At 43.4% G+C, this 22,288-nt stretch overlaps 1 protein-coding gene across 3 annotated transcripts in view; it reads right to left on the minus strand.

Moving 5' to 3' along the window:
• Positions 1–8,505: 8,505 nt before the first annotated feature.
• Positions 8,506–22,288, minus strand: part of LOC136866212 (venom allergen 3 homolog) — a 50,961-nt gene continuing 37,178 nt past the window's right edge. For all 3 annotated transcript variants that reach the window (XM_067142991.2, XM_067142989.2, XM_067142990.2), the window contains 2 exons: positions 19,318–19,456; positions 8,506–8,869 (listed from right to left, as the gene is read on the minus strand). In XM_067142991.2, the coding sequence (XP_066999092.2) occupies positions 8,653–8,869; positions 19,318–19,456 (356 nt within the window). In that variant the 3' untranslated portion in view covers positions 8,506–8,652. The remainder of the gene's footprint in view (positions 8,870–19,317; positions 19,457–22,288) is intronic.

Here is a 22,288-nt window from a genome sequence, read left to right on the forward strand (position 1 = left end):
TTCTATATCAACGATTATTTTCCTCCCAAATCTTGTTTCTACCGCTCTCAGCGCTTTAACTTTAAATGGATGGTTAAGTTGCAACTCACTTAACTTTCTATTATGAAATTGTGGTGCCTTGGCAATTTTGTTTAATTTCATTAACATATCCATTCTGTTGAAACTGGTATATCTTTTTAAAATTAACAAACTAAATAAACTTACACTTACTGAAGAGGAAAGAAAAGTAGTAGTAGTAGTAGAGAACTCTTCCAACTAGATGATAGTTTTCATGTTGCGCTCTGCTCCTTAAATACTCCCTGCCACCACCTTCACTCCTCACCAGTAGGCTGGACTTGTCACTAGTTCACCTTCACTCAAAATTACAACCTACAATAAACATCCTGTTCGTGACAGAGATAACCTTCAACAAGTTAGAAAGCGGATCTTGCCTAGTAACAGCTGCACTGTAGCACTCCTTAGTGTTTCCCCCTCACCCCTCTAGTAAGAGAGGAGTGAGAGATCATTTTTTTTTTACATAAACTAACATCCTGTTCAGCTTTCACCAGCAAGTGACCTATTAAAGCAAATCCAGTTGCCACATAGTTACTGTACCTTGGCCACAAGAGTAACCTTTCAAGAAAATTAATTACCTCTTACATAAAGACCTCTGAGTGTGTTGTCCTCATTCTACATGTGGTTGACCCCCTTAGCCAGTGAAAGCTACTCCAGCAAAATCCAGTCACAGCACCTTGCCCCCCCACACCTTTCAAGAATTAATTACCTCTCACATTAAGACCTTGCAGTATGTGTAGTTAACATTCCACACACGCCTTGCCAAGTGAGAGGCCCCTTCAGGGAGTGAAGCACACGGGGCATGCGCAGTGGCTGCCGCTGGTCCAGAATTCTTCTCTCCAAAAGCTGGTCCAGCTTTCTTGCCTCGAAAAGCTGGTCCAGCTTTCTTGTTTCTACTCTACTAACGTCGACCACCTGCCAGGGCGAAGTGGACGCAGACCCAGGCCTATCAACAAGGGTCTGTTACACGGGCGCAATCCAAGAAAGCGCCCCTGACGGCAGACAGCAGCACAGCAGTGAGGAGGACGCCCCCTGGCATTCAGAGGTTGCTAGCCAGGCCCAGCCTGCCACCGTGGTTGTCGAGATGCAGACCTGAATGTGCGCCCCACAGGGCAGGGAACGCAGTCGAGTGTTAGCACCGACCGACGCCACCACCGCCAGCCAGGAGGAGGGAGAAGACGGCGACGCAGTGGGACCACCCGCTACTCCGAGGTCACCAGGCCGGGAGGAGGACCACCAGGACGGGGCCTTTTCCCTTGCCGAGAAGAGACCCCGGAAAGGAGACGCCGTCCCCGGACCATGCGAAAGAAGGCCATGCAGTCCCACCAGGAGAAGGCCGCTCAGACGCTACACAGGACTGCCCCCAGGACACCAGACAACCGAGCAGCGAATCACGATAGAACCTCAGTGGATAGCGGCAGTCAGGTGAGATCGAAACGTCCCACTCAACAGCTCTTGCAGTGTTTCAGCTGTCTGAGATGGAGCCACCGGCAAGAGTGGTGTGGGCTCTTGGTGAGGTGCAACCGTTATGGTGGTGATCACCACTGCGCGGCCTGCGCAGCACCTAAAGAGGCGCCGGTGTGCGCCAACTGCATGGGGTCCACCGGTCTCACATCGCAGTTGCCCCATTTACCGGGCCATGGAGCGGGCAGAGAAAAAGGAGGTTTGGCGTCATGACTCACCCCCTTCCAGGAGGCCCCCGCCTCGGTGGGCTTGGCCTCCCTCTCCGGTATCGGAGACTGGGTTCGAGGGACCCCAAGGAGGTGGCGCTGTGCGACGGGCCCTAGTGGTACTTGACGCATGGCTCCGCAACCGGCAAGGCTCGCGCTAGTCACGGCAGTCCCTAGACGGACTGATCCCCTGGCAGATGTAATGGCGGGACTATGGTCCATGGTCAGTGCATGATACCTCTTCTCAGCTAGCACAACCTCTGGACCTTTCCAGCCCACATCCTTGCATGTGCTATCCAATGATGCCAGGTTTTACGTGTAGGCTCTTTTTCTGCATAGTGGTTTACCCTAACCCTAAAAACCACACCTTAACACCATCCGGCCAACACAAACTCACCTGGTAACGTGGCTAACATGCAAACAGGCAGGTACCCCTTTAATAACTTCCCACTCTTCCCTGATCTCTCTTTTCTTCTTAGAAGTTAATAGCATGTCGGAGGCCATGTAGATTGAGTCGATGGTCACGCGGGGTTCGGGCTTCGGGGGACCCCCGGAAGAAAAATGTACAGCAGAGTACAGCATAGTAGAGATCTGCTGCCCGAGGTTGTGCTGGCAGTAAAGTTCAACTTTGTTCACGAGTGTCGAGTCCGAACGTCGAACTGAGTACCCGCGACGTACAGCCGAGAACTCTAACTCCGACAGCAGTATAAATCCAGCATTCTAAGTTTTCAAAATATTTAAGCATTTCGCGTGACTTATTATATACATGTGTTAGATACCGAACATGTTAATACCGTGTGTGATGGAACTGTTGATTAACTTATGAATTAATACGACAAGTCTACGTGTTCACTTCTATGAATAAGTTAACCAGTTAGGACATTTTTGTGGAAAATACTGTACCTGCCGAGTACTTCATGGTTAGAAGTAAAGACAGTGCCATTAACCTTTTAACACTTCGTAGTGATAGATTGATAGCGGACTGTTTCTCAACACGTCGGAACCTAGACTGAATCCTACACTAAGATACACGTGATCTTGAATGAATAGACTTCATTTCAATTTCCTTGAACTTCATCAACTAACAGTCAGAGCTTAGTGAAGTACTGTGAAAGTTCAATTATCTTAGCATAGACATTGTTTAAAACGTTTTTTTTTTTGCTATTTGTCTTACGTCACACCGACACAGATAGGTCTTATGGCGACGATGGGATAGGAAAGGCATAGGTACAGCCCCAGCATCTGCCTGGTGTGAAAATGGGAAACTACGGAAAGCCTTTTTCAGGGCTGCCGACAGTTGGGTTCGAACCCAATATCTCCCGATTGCTGGATACTGGCCGCACTTAAGCGACTGCAGCTATCGAGCTCGGTTAAAACTTACGTAACTGCATCAAACTGGCAAATGGAACTTACTAAATTCAGTGTCTCATTACAAGTCAATCAACTTAGTGGACGTGGTGCAAATTACTGTGCATATTAGACGTGCTACTTGGAACGAAAAGTGCAATATTTCAATATCACTCTATGTGGTGTGTGTAAACCAACGCCCCATTTACAGGAATGATCTTTATTTTTCAAAGTGAACTTAATTAATGTCGTTATTTATGAACTTCAAGAATGAACATTATTCATTTAAAATAACTAATTAATTCAAGGAGATCTTAATTAATGTTGTAATTTATAAACTTAAAGAATGGACTTTCTTCATCCAAATTAATCAGTTATATCAAGAAGTGATTTTATTTCATTGGTGAAATTCATTCCTAATATTTGTCGCTAATAAGATTGACACAATCTATCATCAGTTCATTGAGTATTAAGTGTGGATGAGATTCCAATTTGACAAATATTCCAGTAAATGATAGCAATTCGTCTACTTTGACTGATTTTAATAAAGTTTATGTGGCCAGCATATGCAACCTTTTACTCCCTTTCTATACAGTCTTCTAACATAAGACTGCACACATCCTGCGAAAGCCTCATGCTCAATTAAGCACGTCAATGACTTTGTGTCGGTTACTGATACAATATAGATAAGCATGTGTATGTTTGTAAGTGCAGACCTTTTGTTTCGAGATTTACTGCTTTTAAACGGTTCGTCTATTGACAAACTGATTCCGTCATCAGATGCCTACTTTAGTGTTCTACAGTGTTGGTACTACGATATTTTTTCGTATCTCCTATATTTATGGGTTAGATTGAGTTAGAAACAGTGGTTAGGGTGAAATTTGGGTATAGTTTTCACACATTAATTTATTTTTAGAATATTTATGTGGCAGCTGGAATCATAAAATTTGGCTAACATACCGCCACTGGTCGCGTGCCGAACTTGATGATACTATCTTTCTTATTATTTTGTCAAACGATAATATATACTTGTAACATTAACCTATGATAGAGAAATGTAGATCTATGTTACGTATAAGGGATATAGACATGACCAAAGTCATAAGACAAAATTTTTAGATCTTTCCAAACTAAACGGCGACTGTGCTATTTTGTTTTGTGATTAGACTTAGGGGCCGATGACCTTCGATGTTAGGCCCCTTCAAACAACAAGCATCATCATCATCATCATGATTAGACTTACCGTTTAGCCACCAATTACCCCGAAACGAATGTGTGCACCATCATTAAAATTGCCTCCATATTTCAATAAATTTTTGGAGTCAAAATGTTACACATTTCAATACACTGGAATTTTTCCTCAGAGGAAAACGTGTCCAGGTTTCGGAATTAGCACTCGCATAAATATGGAGAAATAAGGGAAGAAAACACTACAGTTCAAAATGTCGACATTAATTGAAAATAGGGTAACTGAGGACAGCCTGCTAGGACAAATATGTAAATACCAGTTAGATGAATTATAAAATTAAATATTTCTCACTAAATTGTGATTATAGGTGTTATGGATTTAAGAAAGCGGTAACAGAGGAGAAACGTAGGCGCAGGGGTTCTTAGATGAACAAAAAATATGACTTATTGCGTTATTACGTAAGCCTAAAGGGGGTGTAGGCAGACGCAGGAAATTAACGCAGAAAAAAGAAGTAGAAGAGAAATACGGTTAAAATTATAGCAAATGCCAGGAAACATCTTACGATGTGAAGTAATGGGTCACACTCTGTTGTACTGTTCAACCTCCAACAGTATTGCGTAAATATCCCGCAAAATAGAAAATTGACGTCCCTCTCGCCTTCTACCCAAAGAACAACCAGAAATTTACAGGAATGATGACAAAATTGGCATTACGCTATTTCCTTACTGGCAAGCAGCCAGAGACGTTGCCGTGGTAACCGATAGGACTCTCTTGTTCCAGAACCAAATTATCTGCATCGTTACCTTGATACAACTGTTGGATGTGTTACTGCCATTTTCCTGCTTTGTCTTCTTTCCCTAGAAGTGGCTTTCCATCTGAGCTCTTAATATTCATACACCTAGATTTCCTTTCTCCAGAGGTTTCCTTGATTTTCCTGTATGCAGCATCTACCTTTCCTAGGACCATACAGCCTTCGACATCCTTGCACTTCTCCTTCAGCCATTCTTCCTTAGCTACCTTGCACTACCTATCCACTTCATTCTTTAATCGCCTGTATTCTTTCCTGCCCTCTTCATTTCGAGCATTCTTGTATTTTCGTCGTTCATCAATCAGGTCTAGTATCCCCTGAGTATCCACTGATTCTTAGTAGTTGATCTCTTCTTCCTTCCTAACATTTCTTCAGCAGCCCTGCTGACTTCATTTTTCATGACTGCCCATTCTTCCTCTATTGTGTTTGCTTCAGCCTTTTCATTTAGTCCTTGTGCAACATGTTCCTTGAAACAATCCCTCACACTCTTTTCTTTCAACTTGTCTAGATCCCATCTTTTTGCATTCTTTCCTTTCTTCAATTTCTTCAACTTCAGATGGCATTTCATGACCAACAAGTTGTGGTCAGAGTCCATGTCTGCTCCTGGGAAAGTCTGGCAATCCAACACCTGGTTTCTGAATCTCTGCCTAATCATAATGAATTCTATTTGATACCTTCCAGTGTCTCCAGGTCTCGTCCACGTATACAGACGTCGTTTGTGGTGTTTTAACCAAGTGTTGGCAAGGACTAAATTACGATCGGTGCAGAAATTAACCAGCCGACTTCCCATTTTGTTCCTTTTTCCCATTCCGAATTCTCCTACTGTATTACCTTCTCTTCCTTGGCCTACCACTGCATTCCAGTCTCCCATCACAATCAGATTCTCGTCACCTTTTACATATTGTATTAAATCTTCTATGAAAACCTACAACCTGTTTTCCAGTCATTGACCGGGTCAGGAATGTAATGAATGAAACATATATAGGCTGTTATTACAATGGGGTCGCCACTCCCAAGGTGATTTATTAATGAGTAATAAATGCTATGAAATGATAATGGAGAGTGTTGCTGGAATGAAAGATGACAGGGAAAACCGGAGTACCCGGAGAAAAACCTGTCCCGCCTCCGCATTGTCCAGCACAAATCTCACATGGAGTGACCGGGATTTGAACCACGGTATCCAGCGGTGAGAGGCCGACGCGCTGCCGTCTGAGCCACGGAGGCTCTAAATCTTCTATCCCTTCATATATTGTTCCGATCTCCTCATCATCCGCTGAACTAGTAGGCATGTAGACCTGCACTATTGTGGCGGGTATTTGTTTGGTGTCTACCTTGACGACAATAATTCTTTCAATATGCTGGTCGTAGGAGCTTACTTGCTGCCTCATTTTATTATTAAACCAACTCCTGCATTTCTCCTGTTTGATTTCGTGTTGATAATTCGGTAGTTGACTGACAAAAAATCCTGTTCTTCCTGCCAACGTACTTCACTTATAACAACTACATCTAACTTTAGTCTGTCATCTCCCTTTTCATATTCTCTAACCTACCAAAACGATTCAAACTTCTAACATTCCACGCTCCGACTCGCAGAATGTCAGTATCCCCTCTCGTGTAGTCCCCACCCGGAGATCCGAATGGGGGACTAGTTTACCGCCGGAATATTTTACTTGGGAGGGAGCCATCATCAGTACATCATTCATAAAGAGAACTGCATGTCCTTGGGAGTTAGTTACAGCTGTAGTTTCCCGTTGCTTCCAGCCGTGTAGCAGTATCAACACAGCGAAGCCATGTTGAGTGTTATTACAAGGTCATATCAGTCAGTCATCTAGACTGCCGCACTTGCAACTTCCGAAAGTCTGCTACCCCACTTTCGATGAACCATTCCTTAGTCGGGTCTCTCAACAGATACCTACCCGATATGGTTGCATCTGCCGTTCGGCTATCTGCTTCATTGGGACACTCAAGCCTCCCCACCGCGGCAAGGTCACATGGTTCTCAGGGGACGTTTTAGATGAAATGCATATCTAAACCCCACGAATGTACTACGCTGGCGTAGCGGGAGGAGAGGTGATACTCCCACGTGGCGCGTCCCAGGTGGCGGATAGGGGCGTCCTAACCGGCTTGCCGGCGGACTTGAGGGAAATAAAATACCTCTCGCGGGCCAAACACACAACCCCCTGTGTGTGGGGGACGCAGACGAAGAATACACCCACGGTATCCTCTGCCAATCGTAAAAGGCGACGAAAAGCTACGACCGAGGGATGATTGGATTAGTACCATGAAACTACTTGTGATTAGTACCACCACGCAGGGAACACCATGGGTCGCTTTTACTTGCGCGTAGTACCACTATGTTAGGTACCAAATAGGTTTGTGTTTAGTAGCACGCAGGAGCACCGCGTAGTCAGGCTTTTACAGTACCTGTGATTAGTAGCATTATATAAGCGACACCAGGGTTCTGGCTTGCCTACGATTAGTACCCCCTAAATAAGGAACACCACGGGGTAGTACGAGTCCATGTAGTTAGTACACTTATGTGATGAAAACCATAGGTTTGCGTTGCCTGTAGATGGCGCCGCTATGTGCGGAACACCATAGGTCTGTATTACATGTGCGAATTTCATAACCTGTCAGTAGTACCATAATGTGTGGAATTCCGCGAGTCTACGATACTTGTTATTAGTACCTCATCATGACAAATACCACAGTTCTACTTTCCAAGCGATAAGTACCATTATGAGAGGCCGATAACCTATATTTTGGACCCCTTTAGCTTGCAAGCATCACCGATTCAGTATTGAGCTCTAGAAGCAGTCCCTTGGTCAGTGTTACTATTGTTTTCCGTCAGTTTCTGAGACTGAGGCATTGCGGGTCGGCTCCACTGATTGTTTTAAATTCATATCCATCCGTTCATTTTTCGTCCTCACGCTTTGAATTCTGGTCAGTGGAGGATTTTGGATTTTATTTTTCCAATGCATTTCGTCTCATTTCGTACCATCGGGGGCCGATGACCTAGATGTTAGTACCCTTAAAACAAGCATCATCATCATCATATCTAAACCTTTCTTTTGATGAGTATACTCTAAATGTGAAGTTTGGTCGAGATCTATTCAGCCATTTCACCTTGATGGTGGAACAAACAAACAAAGACGAAAGGTAAAAACCACTGATGCAGTCTTGAGTGTACCTAAAACGGATAAATACCTGAAGCATTTTTAAAACAAGCGAAATTACAGACAGCGGACCCTCTAAAAATTTCTGTATGTAGGTTTAATAATGGATAATATTTTCTAGTATCTCATGATTAAACTTGTAAGCAACTTGTCTAGAAGAAATCAGCTTAACTTCTTAAATAATAATATATCTCTCTATAGATTATGTTGATGTCGACGACAGTTACTAAAGCTATGTTGAATAAAACAGAAAGTTCAGGCGTTACGGTTTTATTAATTACTAATTTTAAATGTCGAAAATCAGTATTTATATCATACATATTTGTGAATCTTGAAGCAAGCAACATAATAACATTTAATATTTTTGTAATCAATACAATCATGTACATTGTCACATCTTACCGGATCTCAGCAAAGTGCAGGATACTTAGGATCTACAGGCGAATTGCGGCAAGCAAAACGAGGAGGTCCTATTTGATACACCTTTTGTGTTTTCATATTACCACCGCGGCCATAATTACAGACGTAGAACGTTTCGCACCCTCGCGGACGATTGCGCGTCCGGTAACCACAGCCAATAACTTCAGTGTTTGCCCAGACTAATTGCGTATAATGACCGACATCCCTGTAAAAAAAGCACACGAAGAATCTTCTTCAAACTTATTTTCTACAATTAATAAAGCACTTAAAAAGGAGTAACTTTGCATAATTACATGTTTTTTAATTATTATTTAATTTCTCGTGATTACTTCTGTCGGAAGTGACTAGTCTTGGTATGGATGGACTTCAGTCGAGGAGAAAGTGAAAGGATGTACTCACTCCACTTATTTAACTGATTTTGTTTACCTCAAGAGAACGATGGCTTGCACCGGTTCCACCTATGTATGGCGGTGGGCAAAACGAATGTTGATATGCCAGTAAATTAAACATGTCTGTCATTAGGATGCGTTTGGGAATCAACATCAGAAGTGAATAATGAATACCGTATACTTCACACGTACCTCTGCTGGCGAAACTTGGTGTGTACAGTGCCCTGTGTCGTCTGGGATAGACTGATATAAATTTGCTACAGTCCCATGCTTGACTTGGTCAGTATGAAAGTAACTCGTATAGTAATGCCATTCCACCTAGCAATTGGCTGCGCTATCAGCTTGCATTCGGGAGATAGCTGGTTAAAACACCACTGTCGGCAGCCCGAAATGTGGTTTTCCTTGGTTTCCCATTTTAACACCAGGAAATTGCTGGGGCTGTACCGTTAATAGGCCCGTTCCTATCCCATCGTCGCCATAAAACCCATTGAGTGTCGGTGCGACTTAAAATAAATTTTAAGTCAATTGCCAGACGAGACTCTCTGAAGGATAAAATGAAACTAACGATTAGATCATTTTGCTAGCTAACCTCCATGAGGGGATGACTCGGAGATATAAGGGCATAATCTTCTAGCCCATCTGATGAAAGAAACTTGAGCTATCTCCAAGGGGCATATGACTTAAATCCAGAAGGAGAATCAATCAAGGCAAATTCCTTGCCTTAGAGCAAGAAGAATAACATAGCCACATTTGAGATGATACATGCCACAAGATACAGAATGCCAATTTTCAATTGCCTTCCAAGTTTCACCTCTATGTCGTCGTATCCAAGTTGTGCTCTTTCAAACAGCGTCTGTACCCATACTGCGTAACTGCTGGAGGAAGACGGGCACCACGGCCCTTACCAGTGCCCCTTGAAGATCATCACCGAAGTATGAATTAGGAAGCAGCACATGCCATGCGACCCGGCTGGCAGCCAGCACCTCGAGGATTCCAGTCTTGTCGGGTGTGAAATGGGTTACCGGGCAAGGAAAGGTGGAAACTAGACCTCACTTGGGAAGTGTACGAATGGTCAATAAATGCAACTGCAAATCAATGAGAAAATTTTTGTGGTACGTTAGGACACAATTCCTAGCGGAAAGGTGGAAAAATGCCACCCTAGAAATTGAGAGGTCAAAACGTAATGTCTTCATAATGTGATAAATCTGGAGTACACGTAGTGTAGAAGTGAAGGATCATCGATGTACTGCTCACGTAGCTCTGAAGGTCGAATACGTATAGCCATCCTAGTGTCATAGTTTGTCAAGTACATTTCCAACTTTATACCGTATATTCAGATAGCTGTATGCTGTATAAACTAAAAGCCTAAGGACATCAAGTTAATCCAAACCTATACACCAGATGCTGATTAGTCAAAACGTAGATAGAGGAATTCTATGAACAAATGGAAAAATAAGAACCTTCAATGGTCGTGCTATATAGAAAAATGTCGAAGACGTGAATGGAAAAATAATGTTAATGTGCAGAATTATATAGAATCCTAGCCTGTATATATATATGTGTGAAGAGTTTCGAGAGAATTCGAGTTGAGTTGTAAAGAAATGTAAATCATTTGTTATTGTCACAGTTGTGCTGTTTTGATACTGCTGCGGTCGTGTGTCGACAGGGAGTTGTTGTGGAAGTTGCACAGTCGTTACGATTTTATTTACATACATAGATAAGGAATCTGCTCCACGTACAACACCTTTTGGGCTATGTCCGCTGGACGTAATCTGCAAAACTGACTATACGTGATGATTCCCTTATTAATCCTCCTGACGAAAAATGCACATGAAAAAAAGTTTTAGAGATGGTATTCTATCACGTTTGGTCGATTTCCAGTCAGGTTGGTCTTGTACTGTATATATTGTGGAAGAGTGAACTCACCATTTCGGTTCCCTATAAACCACCAGTCCATTCCGGGAACATGAAATGTTATTGACCTTTAATACCTATATTTGGACAGGTGGATGCTAAATATAAAGTTTGGTTCGAATACCTTCAGTAGTTTTCATGTTGTAAGAAATACGCTTTAGACGCACCCGCTCTTGAATTAAGTCCGATGGGAATGATATCTCCCTTATTAATCCTCGTATCGAAATGATGCACATGAGAAAATAGGTTTAGAAATTCATTTCCATTAAGGCAGCTAGATTTCCATTACGTTTGGTTGTGTATATTTTGTGGGGGTGCAAAATCACGGTTTCGGTTTCGTATAAACCTCCAGTAAGTTCAGGGATTTAGAAACAATATTTGCCCTAAAACCTACCCCAGGACAGCTGGACAGGTGCTCTCTTACAACATAGTATTACTGAAAGGTGCCTCGAAGATTCTACTATAACATCAGGAAGACCTTCGTAAGTACTTGTTCTAGAATTGTGTTGAAACAAGCTTGTCACTATGGTAAATAACCTACAGATACCTACAAACATTTAGAATACTATGCAACACGCCCATCGTATATGACATTTCCGTAGTTCACTTATACTAACACGCACGCGCGCGCGCGCTCACACACACACTCACTGGGCGTTTTTCTGAACAACTTTGGAAATACACACGGGTTCTAAATATGAAGTTTGATGGAAATATATCCAGTAGATTCTAGCACTCTCGTACTATAAAATGGATTATAACTGAGGACAGCCGAATAACGACAAATGTGTAAATGCCAAGTGAATGTATTGGAAAATCAAATGTCCCTTAATAAATTATTTTGGTGTGAGTTATGGATATAATAAAGCGGTAACAGAGGAGAAATTCAGGAGCAGTGGTTCTTAGGTAAACAGATAAGAAGATGACTAATGGAGTTATTACTTATTCTATTCGAGGGCGGTTATAATCTCCAACGATATATCGCCAATATCCCGCAGATGGGCCGATTGACGCCTCCCTTGTCTTCTACCCGAGGAACAACCACGAATTTAAAAGCATGATGAGGAAAATGGCAATAAGTTACTTCCCTGCTGGCAAGCAGACAGACACGTTGCCATGGTAACCTGTAGGTTCGTTGTCGGTCTGTCGGTCATTCAATGCAGAGTATGATACCAGCGGAAAATAGTAAATTTCTCCGTCATGTGAAGAGTAAGGTAAATTATGAACATAACGAAAGTTGTTTATAATGAAGAAACGTTTCACGTACGGTCCACGGAGTTTACAGAAAATCAATAGTGTAAGAGAAAATGGAGGAAAACCGTTCTTGTTCTCCTATAAACCCCCAATCTGTTCAATGATTTTAAAACGGTATGCATATCGAAACCTTCCCTGGGATAAGTATACTCTAAATATGAAGTTTGGTTGAGATCTATCCAGCCGTTTCGACGTGATGGTGGAACCGACAAACAGACAAACAGACAGACACGAAAAGTAAAAACCACCGATTCGGTCTTGAGTTGACCTAAAACGGATAAATATCTGAAAAATTGGCAAAACAAAAGAAGTTACAGACGGCGGACCCCCCTACATCTTTATTTATATAGATAGATTAGCGATCATTTCCACAATCATAGTTATTAAAGGATGACAATCTGATACATTTTATGTTAATAAACCATGCCATATATGAATTTTACTCAGTATTTTTCTTTATTACATGCCACAATATCAATATAAATTCCTATGAATGCCACATCCTTGGTTATTCTACTTAGGCGTCCTATTTTCGAACTGAGAACCCCTGAGGTATCTCAATGGTCTACGGCTGTTGACTAGTAGAACGGGTGCAGTATATATTTCAAGTGTTATCGTACTGTGTTCAGCGAATGTATGCACTGAGTGGCCGAAAGTCATAGGAAGACACTGAATGTGATGTTAATAACGAGTTGCTCCTCTGTGAGCCAATAAGATGGCAGCAGTACGGCGAGGCATCGACTCTGCAAGGTTCTGAAGGGATCTGGACTCACGCATTTTGCACTGCTACCCACAATTGTTCTTGTGTAGTTGGTGCGGGGTTCATGGAGCGTACACCAGCATTGACAGTATTCCATAAATGCTCGACTGAATAAAAATCGGGGGATCTAGACGGCCTACCCATGGTCGTAACTTCACTGCAGTGTTCCTCCAACCGCCTGCGGGCCACCACAGAGCTGTGACTCGACGCAATGTCCTATTGAAACATGGCTCCCCCATGAGGGTTCTCTAGGGCCAGAAAGGAATGAAGATGGTCTGAAAGAACAACTACATAACGTGTACCTGTCAGTGCTCCCTGCACCCGGACAATGGAGACCAATTGCGACCATCTGAACGCTGCCCAATCTAGAAATTAGCCACCTTCCGCCTGGACACATACTTGTTCAAACGCAGGGTCCATAGCTTCATGGGTCATACGCCACACTCTCACGCGCTCATCAGCTCGATGCAACTGGAATTGGGATTCATCGGTCCGTACAACACGCCGCCACTGTTTCGTGGTTTATTGCCGATGTTCGCGGGCCACGCAAGTGTGTCGAGGAGTCAGCAAAGGGACACGAGTTCGTCATCGGCTAGTGAAGCCTATGCGGTGCAGTTGCCTCCTTACTGTCGTGGTAGAAGACTCGCAACATATTCAAGTGGGTGGTGATCTGACTAACAGTAGCGCGTCGAGCGCCCAGTATGATTCTACGGAGGCAATGGGATATCCGTTCGTTACACACCTGTGGCCCTCCCGTGCGGCGGTTTACGAGGGGTGGGAACATTCCCACTGCGATACTAAAGATCCACTACCGATGCCGTTCACCTCGAAAACCTGAATTCGCTTGTAATCTCCCCAGTGATATGACCTATGTTCCGTGCGCCGCTGATCATCCCAGGATCAAAGTCAGTTAACTCGAGACGTGTTTCCGCCTTCACGACACTCTGTCTGTGACAGACTGCTCAGCTACACCGTAGCTAGCTGCAACGCTTATGAGACATACACGGCACATTTTCTAGTGGGACACCCCTTCCTGTAACGTTTGGCCACTCGGTGTATATAAATTAATGTAGTCAGTGGTAGAATGGGTATTATTATTTAAATACATCGCTGCGTACTAGTTCAGGATGAGTAAGTGCAAGCGAAAATTTGGAAGAAAATAATACTTCGTAGATATCTTAAGAATAAAACGCCCCTGTGTGCGAAGGGGGTAGGGTACATCCAAGCAAACCCGTTCCTGTGATAAGAAGCGACTAAACTAGGGACCAGGTGCTTCCAAATTTGGAGCGTGGTTTGGTGACCACCCTTCCCATAGCTGAGTCCGTCATTGATTCACCTTTCCTATTCGCCCTCCCTTGGTCAACTCTTGTTCTGTTCGGAGCCAGATATTACTTGGTTTTCGGGGCCTGAAGAGTATTTCATGTTCATGCTTTGTCTTTTCTTTGATAACTACATTATTCCAAATCTAGAACCTCTTCGATTTTCTTTTTGATAAGTATTAATAGGATATGGTTGCCTAGCTGCACTTCCCTTAAAACAATCACCGTCACCACAACCACCACCACCGCCACACACCTACTCACTGCAATATTAGTGCAACGAGGATGGTTCACCGAGGGAATCTGTACATTTTAAGGTAAATTATAGTAACCTGTGTGTCCGCCTTTAGCTTGGTAACATGATATGACACGAGAGTACACAGATGTACAGTTCAATTTAATCCCGCATATGCGTCCAAATTTATTACGACTGGTCCTCTAGATCGTGTACACTCTTGGACTGCTGACGTTGACGTGCTAAGTGGTCCGAAATATTTTCCATGGGTTATAAATGTGACAATTATGCAAGCCACGAATGAGTGTGGTAATGTTGCGGAGACATTTCCCTTATACACTTGCTTGTGCGGTAAAGCATTATTCTGACGTAAGATGCTTCTTGGAAGCGCTACCATCAAGGGCAACGCATGTGGCTGCAAGATGTCCTGCACATATCGTTCTGCCGCATGTGTCTTTTGTTTCACTGCAGGGTGAGTCCGACTGTCAAATGCGATAACACACCAGACCAGCACACCAGCAGTGGAAGCGGTGTATCACGCCATAGGAAAGGCAGGATCGAAGCATTCACCAAGAGGCTTTCAAACACAAGCACGGCCATCGTTTGTGCACAAAGTGAATTTGAATCATTGCCAAAAACAACCCGGTTCCAGGTTTGTCACTCACGATTACACTGTGAACGGAGACAGCGATAGGTGCATAATATCGGACAACATGGTAGCATCCAAGTCAAAATATCGCGGAAATAAATATCCAAATACCGGGAAATAAGGAATGTACAATACGAAAATATATTTGTCAAGGTAACATAATTATTTAATTGATTAAAGGTACACGACTACAGGTTAATATCCGCGCGAGAAAAGCCATCGCAAACGTGCTATACTGGTCCATTAATAACCGGTGTAATCACCCGACTGTTGAAGGCAGGTATGCAAACGTGCCTGCATTGTATCGTACTGGTACCGGACGTTTGCTGGTGGAATGGAGTTCAATGCCTGTTGCACTTGGTTAATAACGGACAGTTACTGCAGGTTGTGGAGTTTTGGCTGGAGTTGTCGTCCATTGATGTCCCATACCGGCTCGATTGGGAACATATCGGGGGTCGAGCGGGCCTAGGCAACATGTCGTCACTCTGTAGAGCATGTTGGGTTACAACAGCAGCATAGGGGTGTGCATTATCCTGCTGGAAAAACTCCCCCAGGTATGCTGTTCATGAATGGCAGCACAACAGGTCGAATCACCAGACAGACGTACACATCTGCAGTTAGGGTGCGTTGAATAACTACGAGACTGCTGCTGCCATAGAAAATTGCTCCCCAGACCAGAACTCCCGCTGTAGGTCCACTGTGTCGACGCCGCAGACAGGTGGGATGCATGCGGTCATCAGGCCTCCTAATTAACACACGGCACCAAGGCAGAACCGGCTTTCATCGGAAAAAACGAAGGACGTCCACTCTCTCCTCCAATGAGCTCTCGTTTGACACCACTGAAGTCGCAGACGGCGATGGTTTTGGGGTAAGTAGAATGCACGCCACAGGGCGTCTGGCTCGGAGCTGTCCTTCAAGTAGCCGATTTAGAACAGTTCGTTGCGTCACTGTTGTGCCAACTGCCGCTCGAATTGCTGCTGCAGACGCAGTCCGCTGCGCCACAGCCATACGCCGTATACGGTGGTCCTCTCTCTCTCTCTCGGTGCTGCCACGAGGACGTCCGGAGCGCGGTCTTCTTGCGAGTGTACCTTCTCGTGACCACTGCCGCCAGCAGTCATGGATAGTGGAGAAATTCCTGCCAAGTCGTTCTGCAATAGCGCGGAGGAAAATCCACCTTCATGTAGCCCTGTTATACGGTCTCGGTCAACTGCAATGAGCTGTTGATACTGGCCTCTTCGTCTTGACCCACTTACTGTCACTCCGTCCAATCTCACAGCTAATTAACGCTCTCATAGTAGTGTTGGCTACTGAATGCATGATTCGAAACAGTGTATCAATTCATTCAAGTGTCCGAATGAATCGATTCACAGGAACGGCGAGCTCACGGCACATGATTCAGCTTTTCATAGCGGACAGTGCTGAGTGGCGCACTCACGGCTCACTAGCGGGACACTGGACGTTGGCGGGGAGCCGAGCTTCTGCTGCAGCGAGACAGTGAATCATGACACACCGAAAGAATCGTACGCAGTCACGGATCAGTGAGACACAACGCTCACACGGTTCATTATCGGTACACTGGACGTTGGCGGGGAGCCGAACTTCCTCTGAAGCAATATATACAGAGCCATGGTACACTGAAAGAATCGTATGCTATAATGGACTCTCGAGCTCAGCTCATTTGAAAATAATACCCACTTGCATTCACTGTACTCTTATTACAGGGAGGTTTAAATAATAGATGGATTTATTTGCAGTGCTATAAAGGTAGTCAAAATCCTAGAGTAGCAAGTAAGTAGGTAGGCTATCAGGTTATATTATTCATTAGTTTAATTAATCAAAGTATTATCACTTAGTTGACATTTGTCAATTAAAACTCGACTCTAGCATGCCGTATGACTATGAGTCATGCTCATGACCGCGCAAGAGTACCAGTTTTATATTGGGAAGGACGACTCAGTATTCTTTCAGTTCGTATGTCGCATCGTTGCACAAGACTTCAATCATAATGTGGACAATAAGTGAGCCTACTGACGCAATAACTTAACCAACAGTACGTTTAATCAGAAAACCAGTGGGCTACCGTACATACATACATGACTAAGGTAGTGGGACGTGCGGTTAGTACCGCGTAGCTATGCGCTTGCTTTCGGGGGATGGTGGGTTCGAATCCCACCATCGGCAGCCGTTAAGATGGTTTTTCGTAGTTTCCCCACTTTCACACCAGGAAATGCTGGGACTGTACCTTAATTAAGGCCATGGCTGCTACCTTCCTAATCCCAGATTTTCCCCGTCCTGCGTCGCCGGAAACCTTCGATGTATTAGAGTGACTAGCATTTTTTCCTAAGAAAAGAGGGCATTGTTTGAAGACCAGATGGCAGCAGCGAGCACTGAATGCTGTTGCTGCTGTCTTACCAGTACATACTACACAGATGCAGTAGAAGCGGTGACTCTAATGTGCCGTGAATCGGATCACTGTATCGATTCAGTAACGTGAACGGAATCAAATGAATTGATTCAGTAAAATGAATCGAATGTCCCATCACTATCTCACAGTACAGCCAGTATTTAAAACGAACCTGATGTTCAACGTCATTGGGCCACTACTAGCGCCACGCTAATGCTATTTGCGGGAAATATGAATCAACTTCATGTTTCAGATGTATAAACACGCTTACCAACGTTCCTTAATCTGGCACAACCCCTTCTTGGTGTTTGGATATTTGTTTCCGCCAGTGTATGTACTCTGTATCCCATATAATACTAGGTACGACAACGTAACCGTATATTCCACCAACAATTTCAGAATAAAATGAGCGCACAACTTCGCATATCCACTTAAATATCAGAAATATGCATAAAATTTAAGCACTCATCTAATCATCATATTAGTATATTTATTACCCCAGTGTACATCATTTATATCAAGATCATTCAGAATAAATCTGACACTAAGAAAATAGTTGACATTCGAACAAAATAACGGACAAAACTTTCTCGATATAGCATAATAATTCGAGAAGAATTCAACTAGGTCCCTTTAACATTAACACGGCTTTGAATGCATTGGTTTAACGTATGGGGCTATTATTATTCTAAGTGTATTAATTATCAACGTTGACATAAGAACAGTATTGCCATTCGAAGGAAATAACTTGCAGACAAGTTTATACAATTCTAATCCCACAGTCAAGTCTCAAAATCTATCGTTACCAAAGTGAGATCAAAAGTGGAAAGTATACTACAATAAAAATTTTAGCTAATTAAAATATGTACTACATCAATAGAAGTACACATAATGGGATGTATGGAACTAGATTTCGTTCATCCACGGGCCTAGGAATAGTTCGGGCGAAAATCAGGGCCTGTGACAGAAGTGCTGGGGCCAAAAGCAGGGGCCTGTGACGGAGGTGCTGGGGCAAAAATCAGGGGCCTGTGACAGAGGTGCTGGGGCAAAAATCAGGGGCCTGTGACGGAGGTGCTCCATGCGCCTGGTTGGGGCTCTCTAATAGTTGGGTATGCTCATGTCTACTGGAAGATCAGAAGATCCTCTCTCCTGGATGCCAGTCGGGGCTGTCCGGAGCCCAGCTGCCATATGTGTGTGCCTTCACCTATCCATTGCACCCAGCACGCCCTAAAAGTTAATCAGTTCGATCTAGGTGTCGGGAAATTTCGTTGATACGTCCATCCAGCCTTCTGCACTCCATTAATGCACCTCCTAGCAATATCTGTAAACTGGGCGAAATCTCTTGGATTGCTCCGCGGAGGCACTACGTCCCTGGGATCCTTTAGAAATGCATGAGGTGCAGCACTTTCACAGCCTTTTGGGACAATATTTTCAAATAATCACATCACTCTCCTAATAATTTGAATATCAGCCTGTATTGAAAAATTCTTGTCGCATTTACGGCAAAGTGATGAGTCCATTTTTGATGGGTAAATTTATATTTGTTGATGAGTGTGTTTAAATTTATACTGTAAAGAATTCCTAACGTTGAAGGTGGATGAACTTACGAGAGTGCAAATAATCCAAACTTACCATTTTAGTGTTGCATAAATAAAATTCTTTTATCTTTAAGTAAAGGAAGTGATCGAAAATATGCGCTATGTTCGCGCAGAAAGTAGCTTTCACTCACGTTTTCTTGTAACTACGTAGGGTGCTCAGAGGAAGGTTTCGGACCTCTCTGTACCAGCTTCGAATTGCGTGCTCCCATTCCGCTTCGTGGCATCTGGTCTTCCTAGTCCAGAATACGCTCTGACCAACGCCAAAACGTCCTGAAACATAATGACACATATTATTGAAAGAATGCATTTATACGAACATTCATCGGACTAGGATTGAAGCATCGAATTGAAATAATTCTTATTTGTATATGATACATATGAGCAAATAAATAATAATACCGAACCAAACCAAACCATACTCAAACAGAACAACAGCGCCGAATTGCAATGGCCAACCATACGATCGCTGCTCATCCCGAAGGCCTGCAGTACACTAGGTGTCAAGTGGTCGACACAACGAATCATTTCGATGACACATGACCACGCACGTTACTCAAGATAAAATTAAATTATTGTGAACGAAGTATAAGGAATATTCTGAATATTTCTCATGGTTTGCAAACTCCCTTCTACAAAGTAAAAATCCTCCGTATAATAAAAATCTTCCGGACTATTATGCCATGGTCCACTCCTCTCATTTCGTCCAGACGTTTCGACTACCGCAGCAGTAGTCGAAACGTCTGGACGAAATGAGAGGAGTGGACCACGCCATAATAGCCCGGAAGATTTTCATTATATTGTCACCGGCCATGAACGCCTTCACACTTTAATAAGATATTCTCCGCTTTTAGGAATTTTAAATATTTCGGTTTAGTTCAGTCTTCACGAGGAGCATGGAACTTCATCGACGATACCTGTCGCTAACAACATCACGACTGCTCCGAAAGCAATGCTAGTGGATAACAGCTCTTACACATGATGGTTTTCACTGTCGCTCCCCTGGAAACATAACAAGTAGTTCAATTGTCTGACGTCATGATGAACAACTCACGATTTACAAACGAGTATTTAGCATCGATAGTTTTCTGCAGATGTTGGCTACATCATTTTGTCAGTTACTTTATTCAATACCAGCCAGCACAGGAAAGCCACCAGTTACGCGGCCGATGGCTTCTAGTGCTAAGGTGCATCTATGGCATCGTTCGCCTGGCACGTTCTATTTTAAAATTTGTCTTCTCTAGTTCAGCGGGCGAGTTGTCCGTCTTGGGATTGCAATAAAACTCTCTTCGGTTTCACAAAGACTGAACCTTGCTTCGGCAGTATATTCTAGAATATTCGGGTGTGTACCATGCAGCTTTATACTTCCAAATCATACTGCTTTGATCGATTTAAATAAAATTCTACCTGGGGTCTATTTTCGCGTCTGCAAGTGGTAATGGTGTGTAACTCGAAGTACGAAATCGCCGTAGGCTTCCTGCTTGCTTGCTTGCTTGCTTGCTTGCTTGTTTGCTATGAGTATTTACAAGATTAAGAACATCCCGAACGCCTTCGCTTCGTGATAGTATATGCACTTAGTGACTGCTCTTCGATGGTGCAATCGATATTTTGTAATTCTCACTCAAAAATTCCACTAAATGAGCTTCAGATCTCTGTGTGGAATGAATTACTTGCAGCTGTCTGAGAGCTTTTTACCAAAAATGTAAAATTCTTGAAGAATAGACTCCAGCATTCTGTAAATTGTGCGTAAATTTCAATTTGATTGTGTCACATTGTAATGCAACGCTGAACCCACTGTAATGTATGTGTGATTTTGTAGATGAACATGCTGTATTTACAATGCTAAAATAAGAGTTAGTAACTGGACCACTCCGTCTACTGTAATCTAAGTCACAGTGTAAAATTTTAAAATATTTACGGTACGTGTGAATTTGTGTACGACCGTGTTGTAATGTTAAGCTAGTAGTAAACTCAACCTATAGTACTGTAAGCCGTGGTGTTAAGCACTAGAAATACTTACGTTCTGTGTGAATTTGTATATGATGATGCTGGATTTAGAATGCTAAATTAGGAGTATTTTTTTAGTATTTCGTCGTTGAACTACCTTCCCGACATTTTGCTAGTGGTTTGTCGTTGCAATAACTCAAATAAGTAACCAACCACCGGGCGAGTTGGCCGTGCGCGTAGAGGCGCACGGCTGTGAGCTTGCATCCGGGAGATAGTAGGTTCGAATCCCACTATCGGCAGCCCTGAAGATGGTTTTCCGTGGTTTCGCATTTTCACACCAGGCAAATGCTGGGGCTGTACCTTAATTAAGGCCACGGCCGCTTCCTTCCAACTCCTAGGCCTTTCCTATCCCATCGTCGCCATAAGACCTATCTGTGTCCGTGCGACGTAAAGCCCCTAACAAGGAAAACCAACATTGATATCAAAGGACTACGACCGGGTAGTGAGCGGTGGTGGCCTTAATTAAAGTACAGCTCCAGCATTCCTCTGGTACGATAAGGGAGACTACGGAAAACCAACTTGTTTCTACTAATGATGTTTTTCAAATCTCTACTGTTTCCTTACAACTACGCGGACTGTACCGTACAGGAAACTCGTACTTGTCGAGTAACAATATGTAAAGAATTGTGAAAGTTTCTATTAAATACCCACACCTTTTGCCTTGGTCATCGATGTTGACTGCTGGTAAGTTAGCCTAAGAATAACTGAAGATGTTTGAAGATATGTGTTTCAAAAGGGGCATCACTCATTCAAAACTAGTACACTAGCGCTGTTACGTAGAGAAATTCTGTTAAACCCATAATTCCACGCAGCTAATGTTGTTTGTTATTGTTAGTTGCTTTATAACATATATAACGAATCTGACCAAATTAACGAAAATGTTAGGAAGCGGAGGAGCGTCCGTGGCTCAGGCGGCAGCCCGCCGGCCTCTCACCGCTGGCTTCCGTGGTTCAAATGCCGGTCACTCCATGTGAAATTTGTGTTGGACAAAGCGGAATCGGGACAGGTTTTTCTCCGGCCACTCCGGTTTTTCCCTGTCATGTTTCATTCCAGCAACACTCTCCATTATCATTTCATCTGTCAGTCATTAATCAATTC

The sequence above is a fragment of the Anabrus simplex genome, chromosome 3 (assembly GCF_040414725.1).
Source record: "Anabrus simplex isolate iqAnaSimp1 chromosome 3, ASM4041472v1, whole genome shotgun sequence".
Lineage (NCBI taxonomy): Eukaryota > Metazoa > Arthropoda > Insecta > Orthoptera > Tettigoniidae > Anabrus > Anabrus simplex.